The 12,329-nt window shown below is 45.5% G+C and overlaps 1 protein-coding gene across 2 annotated transcripts in view; it reads left to right on the top strand.

Moving 5' to 3' along the window:
• The first annotated feature begins 6,762 nt into the window (after window positions 1-6,762).
• The window catches only part of DIXDC1 (DIX domain containing 1), a 30,688-nt gene continuing 25,121 nt past the window's right edge, over window positions 6,763-12,329 (top strand). For both annotated transcript variants that reach the window (XM_088527373.1, XM_088527372.1), the window contains exon 1: window positions 6,763-7,022. In XM_088527373.1, the coding sequence (XP_088383499.1) occupies window positions 6,963-7,022 (60 nt within the window). In that variant the 5' untranslated portion in view covers window positions 6,763-6,962. The remainder of the gene's footprint in view (window positions 7,023-12,329) is intronic.

Genomic DNA, 12,329 nt, shown 5'->3' with positions numbered 1-12,329 from the left:
ACAGCCACAGCACACTGAAGGTCTAAAGCACTAGCTGCACTTCCTTTGTTCAAAATAATAGTGTTTTGTGACAATGCACAGGACTAGGACCAAGACCAGAAATGCTCAAATGGCTGAGGGGTGCAGAACAAGTATGTTTGCTGAAGGGTTGCACAGATGGGCATCCTCCCCTAGCACATGTAGTGGACTTTTGGCTCTGGTTGCAAATGAAACAATAGAAACTCACTATTTACCTGTAAGGCAGACATTTAAAAGCCATTGCCAATATTTAGAGGTAGTTATAGTGTACAGTAGCTGTTTGCATGCCTGCAATGCTAGGAATGAATCCCGGCCAACTCAGGCGAGGGCTTTTGAAACCTTTTTTCTTATTATTTTGTATTAGCAGCCCTACTTACAAAGCTCTGGAACGTAATGCTCATACGTGTTTTTTTTTTTCCTGCTAACTCCCCCACAGGTACATTTGGGAATCAATTTATGGGTTTAAAATAGTATTAGCACTAGTAGAGGAACTTCTGAAAGGCCTCTGCTGCTGAACTGAATTTGCTGCGTTGGCAACTGAGCAGGGCTCCCCCGTGGTATCTCCAGACACTAAATCAAAGCTTGGCATGTTCTGCTCCTCACTGACGGTCTGAACAGCTAAATGCAGAACGTGGGATGATTCATTTATTGCCAGTGTTTAAAAATGGGCATCCTGCTATAATTTTAAATATAAATCATTTTCCATATTACGGGTGAGCTGGATGTAAAGAGCCTGTAGCAGTTCCTACTCAGCACGAGCAGCAAAGCTGGCCCAGGCAGCGTTTGCGGAAGGGAGCTGTTCAGAGGACCAAGCCCAGCACTTTTCTACCTTAAAAGCTTGTTTCGCCACCCATCACACCTCAGAGGGGCTATCTCAAGGCCAGAGGGAGGCTTGCAAGGTAAGACCCTGTGTTTAGACACAGTACTAGGGTATTGGAAGGGCTCTTTTCCCCAAGTGCCTCCCACACCTCCAGACTCCTGCCCGTTCTCCTGCCTGTTGGGCCCAGCAACACTGGACGGCACAGACTGGCAGGGCATGTCCTGTTCTGGGCACCAGAGGGGAACCTGGGGACGTAGCCAGGTGCCTTCTTCCTGTGACTCATCGGTACGAAGACTAGAAACGCCAGCTTCGTGTCTAGCCCAGCCTTCCTTAGCACAGGAGTGATCTGATTTATCACACTGACTTTCTTAGATGTGATATTGAACACGGGTTATCATTTAGCAGTCAGGACGAGGGTGTTACAGAAGGTACAGGATCCTTTTTAAGGACAATTTCAGCCTGTTCCCAGCAACGGCCCTCTGTACAGGACCCACTTTTGCACTGAATAAATATTAAGAGATTCTGTGAACGTGGCCTCCTACATTCCCTGGGGTTGCAGCATCAGTGGGTTAAGCCAGTGCTAACCTAGCAAGTGTTCATTGAACATCGAAGGTTGAATTTTCTGTTGTAACTAATATATTTGCACTTTTTCGTGCCATCGCTGTGGGTGCGCGGGTACCCACGGGACCACTGCCCTGCTGGCTTTTACAATTCATTCTTTATGCTTTTCTTTTCTTTATAATAAATAAATAAATGTGTATGAAGGAAGTTCCTCCCTGCCTGCTGTGGGAAAAATGTGAAGCCAACGCTTGCACTGGAATGGGTTTTTATTTGGGAATCACCTGCACTTGGAAGAAGCCTGGGGGAATTCAGCTGTTTGCACGGAGGGGGCATGCAGGCTGGGGCTGGGGGTGGGTGAGGCATAAGGCAGGGGCAGCGGTCGAGCTTTTAACCGCTTTAACGTGTTTTTAACCGCGTCTAATGCGCTTTTGACCGCGGCCGGGCGGGCTGCGGCCTGCGGGGCCTGGCCGGGCCGCAGCGGGGCCGCCCCCGTCGCCGTGGCAACGGCAACGCGCCGGGCCCGGGCCTGCGGCCTCCCGTCCGCGCCCGCCTCAGGTAGGGCCCGAGCCGCCCCCCCCGACTCCCTTCCCTGTGTCCCAGTCCCCGGGGCGCCCCTTTCGAGGGATCCTAGTCCCTTTCCTGTGTCCCAGTCCCCTGGGCTACCCCTCTCCTGGGTTTCCAGGCCTTTCTCCCTGTCTCAGTCGCCTGGGCTGTCCCTTTCCTGGGATCCTGGCCCCCTTCCCCACATCCCGGTACTCGGTCTGCCCCTCTCCAAGGATTCAGGCGCCCCTTCCCCACACGCCGCCCCTCTGTACTGCCCCACTCACAGAGACATCCTGGCCCCGCAGCCCCTTGGTGTCCTGCCATCTGCAGCCCACTCCCCTGGCCTGGGTGACGCTCTAAGGATAACTGTAACCAGCCACCTCAGGCTTACATTCTGCCCACCTCTAAGTGATTTTTAGAAATAATTATTCCAGATTTTTTTTCTTTTTACCCTGAAGTGTCTTAGCATTTTGCATTCTGTGAGCTCTTGTAAATGCCCCCATTTTTCCTGTCACTGGACTTTTCTCCAGACCTCTAAAAGAAGACTACACAGATGTAAATTTACTAAAAATTCATAAATATGGATAAGTTGGTATGTGGAACTGGGTCCTAATATTATTTATGGATCTTTACTACTTGGGTTCTTTAATACTGAATTAAGTAATAGCCTGTTATTTGACAGTAGAGAACAGTGCAGCTTGGCTCTTGCAGACAAACTTCCTCTTGCCTGACATATTTGGATTCCTCCTCTACACATCTTCATGCAGTTAGAGCCGATGTGACCAGGAATCCTGATGTTATGTAAGTTTCAAGGGAATTCTGGCTATAATTCGTATATGAAAGAGGATGACAGATATACAGAAATGTATAACTTTCTCTAAGTCCTAAGACAGTAGCCCTTGAATATATTCACTAAAGGCAGTGAAAAAAAGGTGGCAACCTTCTTCCTTTGTTCTGGTTAAATTAAGGAGTTGCCTTCGTAAGCCCCCCCACACCCCCACCCTGCCGGCTTCTTTTCCCTAAAAAGTTTCTTCCCCTTGTGTTCAATACATTTGCCTCTTCTCCTCAGGTTTCAAGGCCCGAGTGCTGGTATATTCACCGTAGCATTGACTTAAGCTGTGGCAACCAACAGCATGGGAACTCTGGTGGATGTGGTTCACTTTGGCACATCACAGCCTCCTGCATCTTCTGTAAGTTTTCTGGAGTCCTTGTTGGGCCTGCCCAGTTTTAGATTCTGGCAGGGGAAAGCAGCTCAGTGACATGAAGGCATTAGTTGCAGTAGGCAATTCTTTGTGCTGTTCCTGCAGCTGTGGCCTCACATACTTTGCTTCAGAATCAAACTCTCTTGTCTTTACTGTCAAATTCTTATGAGCGAGATTTGAAGTACAGCCAAGATCCTAGTCTCTTTCCCAAGACTGTAGAAAGAAACAGTTGGTTAATGGTCATTAAAAAAAAAAAAAATCCATGGAGGGGAGGCTTGAAAGAAAGCATTGGTGTTTGTACTGACAGTACTTCTGTGACACCATGAAAGTCACACCATGAAAACATGAAATGGAGAAGTGACAGGGCTTTGTAAAATGCCTGGCCTATGCTTGGACTGTGGGAAAGTACAAGGGTTATGCTGAAACTGGCCGGGAGAGGGCAATGCCACCAACCAATCTGGCATCTATGTGTTTGTTTTGATGGTCACTCACAGGTATCACTGCAATTTGTTGCTGCAAAAATTAAGTCTCTTTAATTTTGGATTCACCTTCAGGCAGTTTTAAAAGTCACTTTTGAAAAGGAATATTGAGAAGCACTAGTTTTTACATAGAAACTCTTTTGTTTGTTTTTTTCACAAAGTTAGCATTCAAAAGCCTCTTGTATGATGCTATAGGACTGAAAGAAAAATACGGTTCCTGCTGCAAGAGTAAAAGAGTGAAACACAAAGATGAGAGAGCCGAGTTATGATAGAAAAAAAAAGAAAACAAAAAAAAGCTATTTCAGAACATACACCCTCTCAGCTGCATTTGTGCAACTGTTAACAAACAAAGGGAGAGCCCAGCATGCTCTGCCACTCATGCTAGCCAACAGAAGTGGCCTAGTTTCTATTCTCTGACATTCGTATTGCCAAAATGAGGCAGTTTTCTTTCAGAGATAAGAAGCACATATAGAAGCAAATCTTCGATGACAGAATCTCTGATGGGAAACACACAGTGAGCAGGCCTGTACCTGAGACTGGCACTTATGACAACCCTTTGCCCTTTGCTGTGTTGGTGTTCAAGCAAGTGGAAGGTCCACAACAGGGATACAGGGCTGAAGGGAAGCCCCTGAAGTTCATGTCTCACTCCCGGCTTCTCTCAGTGTTCCAAAAAGGAAGGCAGCGGAGGGCTTCTAACCTGAATAGTCTCTCCAATTCGAAGAAGCTTCTTCACAGCTTCACTAGTGTGTTCACCTGAGATAGTCTTTCTGCATTTCTCCAGAATGGAACTACTGTATTATAGGTGACACATCTGGCTTTACATCCTCTCACTGGTGCCAGGAAATAGCACCAGGGGTGGAGGGCCTGAGGTATAAAAGAGCATGCTCTGACTGACAGATACGTAAAATATTGTGTGATTGCCTCTTCACTGAGGCTCAAACAGGGGCTAGTGCCACTCAGAGTTTGTACTGTGAGCTTGGAGTTGTTTTGTGTTTAAGTGATCAAATAGCTGTGTCTAACTTCTGAACACAACTGCTCTGCACCCCTGCCAAACTAGAGATGCCTGTCAAAACCTCACATAAAACTTGTATAATCAAATACAGGTTGCACAGCAAGCAGTGGCTAAATGGCAGTTCCTATATCCTGCTGTTGCCCAAATGCTTTATAGTCTTTATACGATACAGTGCAAGCGCCAGTAGTAAATGCTTCATTCTTGCTCATTGCTAATGCAACAAGACACCTGCTAAACGCCACTGAGGATAATGATAAATGAACCATTTTTCTCAGTGTATCAGCTTATCATGATTTACAAATTAAATCCTGTGTGTACTTCGTATTTCTATACTGTTTGAACAGATTATTTATTTTTATTTTTATTTATCTTTTAATTCCTGTGAATTTGTGTCATGTCTCCTGTGTAAAATCTACGGCTCCTGCCAATGGCTTCTCTCCTCTTCAAAGGATATCTGGAGCTTGTGAGGATTATGAGCATACAGTATTTAATCTGCTATCAAATTCATACAATAAATTGGAAAAACAGGGAACATCTAACAGCCATCTGCCAGCTTTCTGTGCAGACAGAGTACATTTGATTTTATTTCAGTATACCTTAAGTTTATTTTTCTTTATTCCATAAATTCAAGCGGTATAGAGAAGGATGGACTTTAGCCTTTTCACCTTTTAATCTCCTAAATCTGTTATGAATGTGTATTTACTATGTAGCATTGAAAAACAGATAGTAAATATGATGTTTATTTGAGAATATGAGTCAACAATGTCACTATAAAGTCCATAGAAAAAGCTCAAATGAGGTCACTTTCTGGCTGATGGAGAAACCATTTATTCAGATTATGTATGAAAATTGCTTGAAACTTCAAAGGCACAATCTACTTGATTACATTGTTGATGTTTCTTGTGTAGATGTTATCGAGGATAAATATTTATTGCAGTATAATTAAGCATTTGGACTGTTACATGCAGCCTGCATCATGGTGCTAACCATCAGCAGTGCAAGCTCTCAAGAATTTTATATGAAGTCTCACAATATTTATTATTTTGCTTAATAGCGGTGATACTACAATCAATGGTAATATGAAAATCTTAGTTGACACTGAATTATTAGAAGTATGTAAGGAAAACAAACATGAGTAAATAATTTAAAACTCATATCTTATTATGCAGGAGGCGGCTAGCTCTCTTTTGAATGAATTGGATTGGTAATTAGTGAATGATGTATTGCTTGTCTTTCTCAATTTTAGCTGCACGTTTCCAGATGTGGTGGAGAAAATATTAGCATGACAAAATTCTGCTATTGCTTTCTCCTCCAGATCCTTCCAATGCTCTGGCTGAAAAACATATTTGCTTTTAAGTGTGTCTTCTCACTTGGAAATGCTTGGTCAAAACCAAATATTATGAAATCTGAAGGCAAGCCTGAATGTCACTGGACAGTGCCTATACTGTTGCTCCCTGGATTGGCAGTGAGAGCCTCTGGCGAAAGGTGGCTTTTGGTCTTAGAGGTTTTTCATGTTTTTTTTTTTTTTTCTGTCATTTCCTCTAAGATGAAGAGAAGTCTAAGGGACTGCCTGGAGGTAGTTGGTAGATGTTTTCTGGAATGAATGCAGTTATTACTGATTTAGAAACTTTGCTTGCAGTTGTATTTAAATCTATTTGGAAAGTTTTCTGTCTTTTGTTTTTAATTCCTCAACTTCTTTGCACAGCACCTAGAGTGAAGCCTGGTACTGCGTAAAGGTTACTTGCTATGCTGCAGCCTGGCTGCTGTTTCCTGCCTCTCCAGGGTTTGCTGAAAACCCGGGGCTCGCTCTTTGGGGCTGCTGAGCCTTTGCTGAAAGTTGAAGGTGAAGGATGTTGCCAGTCTTCTCCGAACCCTTTTAACCAAGCAAGACATCTGCTCTTTGCGTTCTCCTTCCTGCCATCTCCCTGCCCCCACAGCGGCCAGGGCTTGCTGTGTTTGGTGGGTTTGAAAATCTCTTGCGCGCAGCAGGTTCCGCGTGAGAACGATTGCTGGAAATAGGTTTCAGATGTTTCCCCAACTCAGTCCCAGGCTTGCATCTTGTAAGCTGAAGCGTTTCTATAGGAACCGTATGACATCCAGCTTGCAACTCCCCCAGCAGCTCCCTCCCGAGCATGCCCAGTGCAAGCCCCGACTTTGGCTCAACTATCCTGCGTGCAGGAACGGGCTGCACACATGGGACTATGAATGCGCTTCCTGATGAGCTCCAACTCTTTGTCTTTGGCAAGAGGAGAAGGAGGTCGTGCCCTGAGCTGGAGGAGCTGCCCTGCTTCCGCTGAGACCCCCGCCCATCGGTGGGCTCCTGGAGAATGCTCGCCTGTTTGGCCAGAGGGAATGTCCTGGATATCCTGCAGGAGGGCTTCACGGAGGTAAATGCATGTCCTAAGTCTCATGCAGACTTTTCCAGGGCAAGGTAGCCTGCTTTTGTGCAGCCTCTCGCAGGAATTGGTATGTCTGCCAGTGCTCTGAGAAGCGGGAAAGGAGAAAAATGAGCAAGATTTCCGGGAGGGAGAGATGCTTGGTAACAGAAAAGCATACGGAGCAGCTCAGCCAGGGGTCTGCAAAACAGCAGTAGTTTTGGAGAGTTTGTAGCTGTTTTACAGCTGATGTTTTTAGCTCCGTTTCTTTTTTTTTTTTAAGGTCTTGTATCAGAAATACTATAAGCTGCAGTAAGGTTGTGGAGAAAGGTTATTTTGTAGTACTGACTCCTCTCTTATGTATGTGAGATCTTTATGCCTGAGAGCTGTTGGAAAGGCTGTAAATCTGCTGTGTGGATGCACATGGTTTTTGAGAGGGGCTGACACAGAGCAGTCTCTCTGGTTTATTCTTCCATCCTGTTCTGTAGGGGGACTGAAATCCATCTTGGTTAGGAAACTTCATTTTTGAAGTGCTCTTTATTTGCTTATTCTGCTGTCAGGGAGCCAGGTAAATCATAAAATAAGGAATGGGAACTGCCATTCATTTCCAGAGATGGGAATGCTGAGACTGCAAGGGCAGGGCAGGTTGTTTGCTTCCCTCTTCAGGGTGCACAAGAAGTCAGTTGAGCTGGATTCTCTGTGGACTTGGTATGAAACACCAGGATAGCCCCGGCACTTCATCGTGTAAACCATGCTGGAACACCATTTCCTGCCTGTAAGCTGAGAAGGAAGAAAAAATGTGGGGGCTTGTGCTGGAAGCAAAGTGGCTGCTGTCTCCTTTCTCACCTGGAGGCGGGGATGCTCTTTTGCTGTATTTTATTCTTTCTTACAGCGCATATCCTGTTTAGGTTTAGTGATTCTTTATCCATGCAAGGCCCTGACCCGTCTGACTGTGCCGCCCCTAGTACTCCATTCTTTAGAGCAAACGCACACCCCTTCTGAGCGTAGCAGCGCCAGTCAGCAAAGGCAAAACAAAAGAGGTATGAAACTGGAGCCTACACTTTCATGCCAACCACAGGTCTCCTCTTAATGTTCCGTTTAACTGTGTAAATACTCCATGCCCTTCTCCACAGACAGCCTCAGTCTCAATTTTAGCTAGCAAAGGTATCACTTGAGTTCAAGTTGCAGAGGGTTACACTTCCTGTTCTCAGAGGCGGCAATTTCTTCCCTGGCGAAAGTTAATAGTAACCATTATATTAAGTCCTCAGATGTGACAGTGTGTCGTAAGGTGTCTGATCTCAACACACAACTCCAAAGTTAAACGACTAGAAGTGAGTGGCTACTAAGCGTAATATTTGAGTGTAAAAACAGATTCAAGATAGAGAGTTCGGCACAGTTTTACAGAAGCAGCAAATTGCAAGAATTGCCTTGCTGACTCAATGACTGTTATATGCTTTTGGTGTAGCATCTGTTGTGGCCAGGTGGCTCTTTCTGTGACTGGCTACCTTGGAATATAAGGCCGTACTTTCCAGATCTGTGTGCGTACACAAACAGGTCAGTGTACACAGTTAAGTAAGCAGCTCGGTATATGTGCTGAGAACAGGCACAACCTGGGACGTCCTCAGGGCCTCGAAGCTAGATACAGTTCTGTTTCTTTAGGGATGCTGCTTTTGCATCTTTGTTTTGCACCTTTGGCCTATAATCCATGCCTGGAATGTTACCCAGCACAGCAAGGGGCCACAGACAAGTTTCTTTTGTTTCTCTCCATCCTCCCTTTCTGCCCGTCCTGCTGGCTGAAGGCCACCCGGACAGCCTCATTAGCTCTGGAGCATCCTTGTCCCATCTGTAGCTCATTCAGTTCTGCTGCACAGATAACCTGTTAGATGGGTGCGTTCTCCATGATTAACGTAATCACAGATTGCTAAAGCAGCCCTGTAAATTGCAAGTTCAAGGCTATGTATTTCCTTTTCTTTTCAGAGTCCCTGGGCCAAAATAGGTTGCAGTGTGTGTCATCTGCAGACATCTAAAGTAGGGTAACTTTTGTTTAATGTTGCAATGGAGTGAACTCCCCTGGGGGCATCATGGTGCTCCTGTCCCTCTTTCATTAATGGAATATTCTGCCTTGAAGGTGCCTCCCTGCTGCTTAGAGAGGCTTATGTTGGCTGCTCTGAGACAGCTAAATAATTCAGTCCCACAGCTGGATGGTGCCATGGGAATGTGTGGCTGCTGTAAATGGCAGCTTATAACATATGGAAAACTAGAGTGCAGGGTCTCTGCTGTGGTGGCTCTGTCCATATGGCCTCAGGTCACTCTCCTTCTTTGAGGAAATGCAGTTTATTTAAGGCATGCTTAGACTTCTGTCAGTTGTTTAAGACAGATGGGTCTCACCACCCCCGCCCCCCAAAAAAAAAGGTGTCAGAAATGGCCCTGACAGCTCCAAGCCATTAATGTGGCTCTGTTTAACAATTAGCTCCCTCTCCGCCTTCTCTTTTCAAGTAGGAGGCTCATTTCCTCTGGTAGACTCAATATGTAGCGTCTCACACACAGTGCGTCATTTGAAATGGCAGCTTGCTCCCTCCAAGATTATGTTGAACAACAAGCCTGGGATTTGGATTGGGTGCTCCCTGCAGATGGAAATGGCGGGGAATTTTCAAGAGCTCAAGCAGAGTTGCTTTTGAATGAGAGTCTGCAGCTGCAGCAAAGTGCAGTGCAACATCGGTGCTTGCAGGGAGATGCGCACACGCAGGAAGGGCTGTGCTGCAGGTAGGACTCCCTGCTCTCACCCTCGTGGGCTGCCACTCACTCACGGCCTGGCTGAGCGCAGTGTTCAGTAATTTCCCCCGAATGGGGAGGTCGCAGCCGAGTGAGTGGCAGCTGAGACAGGAATTTCTTTCCCACACGCAGTGTCTCTCTGCTTGTTTTCGCTATTGGAGGTTTGCCGTATCTGTCAGTTCACTCGAGGTGATTAGAAAGCATCCTGCCTGCGAGTTTTGAATCCTTGCTGTGAGAAATGGCCTGTGTTTGGTTTCAGTTTGCTTTTCTGGTTGAAGCAATTTTCTGGCAGTATATTTCTGGCATTGCTATGTCTTGTACTTGCAGCTGTCCTGCCTTCCATGATCTATTGTGTGATCTGTGACGAAAATGTCTGTGCTACTGGGATCTTAGTAAGAGAAGCCTGCACTCACTCTCCCCTTGCAATGAGTGCTATTTATAGCTAATAGGATTCACTATGAAGAGAACTGTTTTGACTGCAGTCTCTTCATCCAGGTCAGGCCACTGGGGCTAGCACATCCCTGCAACAGTCCCTGTCATATAGCGACTCCTCAGAGCCTGCTTTTCACTATTTGAAGCTCTGTAAAGGTGCTACTATTTTGCATTTAGAGTGGCCGAAGCTCATTCTGCATCACCTTTACTTTGGTATGTTTCTCTTAGCATTTTACTTATGGTTACTTGCGCATCCTTACCAGGTAACCTCACTGAATGTCCTTTCCCCTTCTCTTTACATTGGAGGTCCTTGTCTGCAAAAGACACTGCTCCGTTGAACTGTGTGCCTCGCTTCTTCGCAAAGCTTCTCTCATCTCTCTGTGCTGGGCTAGTGACTGCATGCTCCTAAATAAGGAACAGTGCTCCTTTTCTTTCCTGAAGCAGCAGCAGATGATGACGCTGCGGTGCAGTTTGTTTTGACAGACCTGAAACTTTATTTGGGTGTAGTTGACCATCTGACGATCAGGGCAAATGAACTGCTCCAAAGTACTGGCAATTTACAGTCAGACATCTATGGTTCAGCTTTTTGCATGTCTGCTTGGGTGGAAACACTGTCTCTTCAAAGAGAGAAGAGCCTCAAAGCTCAAAATCGTTTCTTCCCTCAGACTGGGGAGCTCTGGTACTGAAACATACTGCAAAAGTGCCAGAAATGGTCCCTAAGATACCACTTTCACACTTGTGAATGGAAGAGTGCATTGGACTGTCACTGTGCGTGTGGAAGGTATAGTGAGTAATCCCTGGACCTTTACAAACAGATGGAAGTTAAAAGAAGTATGGGTCGGAAAATAGATTAATCCCAAGGAAATCGCTTGCTTGTGGTGTTAGAAAGAGTCAGGCAAAATTACTATTTGAAGAAAGCTTGCTCAATTACCACTCACAAAACTCCTCCCATCTGGAAGATGGGTGGCACAGGTGAGATCGTAGTGTGGCAGCAAGGATATGCCTTGGCAAAGTATCAGCAGAAGGAAAAGGTAGCTTACGTGAAGACGAAAACTGGAATTACTGGGCTTTCGTTCTGCACCAATAAAATAACTCTGGTTATATGGAGATAAAAAGCTCTTAGAGTCATACATTTCCTGCCATCTGCTCACCTAGGTTTAGTTTCCTGAGAGGAGACTCAAGGTTAGTTATTATTAGATGGTAGCAAACTGCAAAGCAAAACTGTCTTTCAGATGCGAGTGGCCATGCTGACTTCATGAGCTACATAAAGAGATCTTGTATTTGCATCTATTAAACTCTTTCAGAATATAGTCTAAAATGTCCTACTAAATGGGAAAAACAGCAGCATTTGTAGGCACACCTAAGAATTACTCCATCCTTTACTGAAAGTCAAATGTCTCTGGAATGCAGCATGACAGCTGTTCAAAACGTGTCTCTGCGACATGAAAAGAATAAAAAGTGGCAGTAGGAATTTAGGGGGGTTGAATATTCTCACTGGTGCTGGAGGTGAATCTTGCCCTGTAACACTGCAGCCGTTGCTGGTTGTGGGTAGAGGAGAGTGAGAGACGTTTGGGAAACATTTAAGTCAATAACCATATATCCTGAAAGATAGCTGAGTGCTCTGGAAATTCCTGCTGTTGCTTGTACTTGGACAACACATGAAATGCACCTTCAGCTCTAAACTTCATCCTTCGCTGACCTCCAGCACTTGAGCTGGCATCTGAGAGCCTGCCAGCAAGCTGCTCCTGTCAGAGACCAAACAGGAACCACAGACCAGTCATTTATTCCCCTCCCAGTAACAAGCGGTTAGCCAAGATGCCAAAGGCAGCTCTCATTTCAGCCCTGCTAAACTGCCGGCCTTTGAACAAAAATCCCTGCTCTTCCCCCTCTGGGCACGAGGACAGTGTTCTGCTGATCCCAGTCTTCTAAATGTCCGTGCCTGCGTTGAGACAGGGGATAGGAGTTAAGGAGGTTTTGAGTTAGAAGTTTTCTCTTTTTTCAGCTCACACAATATTTCTGTCTTCTGGTGTGCATGAAACTGTGTAGATGCCTCGTTTTCCAAACAGCACTGCTGTACTGAGGTATCTTCTCTGCTCGAGGTGAGCCAAAATTTAT

This window comes from Tinamus guttatus, unplaced genomic scaffold (genome assembly GCF_059628265.1).
Source record: "Tinamus guttatus ecotype Peru unplaced genomic scaffold, ASM5962826v1 Tinamus_guttatus_pri_ptg000284l, whole genome shotgun sequence".
NCBI classification, from domain to species: Eukaryota; Metazoa; Chordata; class Aves; order Tinamiformes; family Tinamidae; genus Tinamus; species Tinamus guttatus.
Note: the sequence above shows the minus strand (reverse complement) of the source record. Positions and strands in the feature narration are given on the sequence as shown.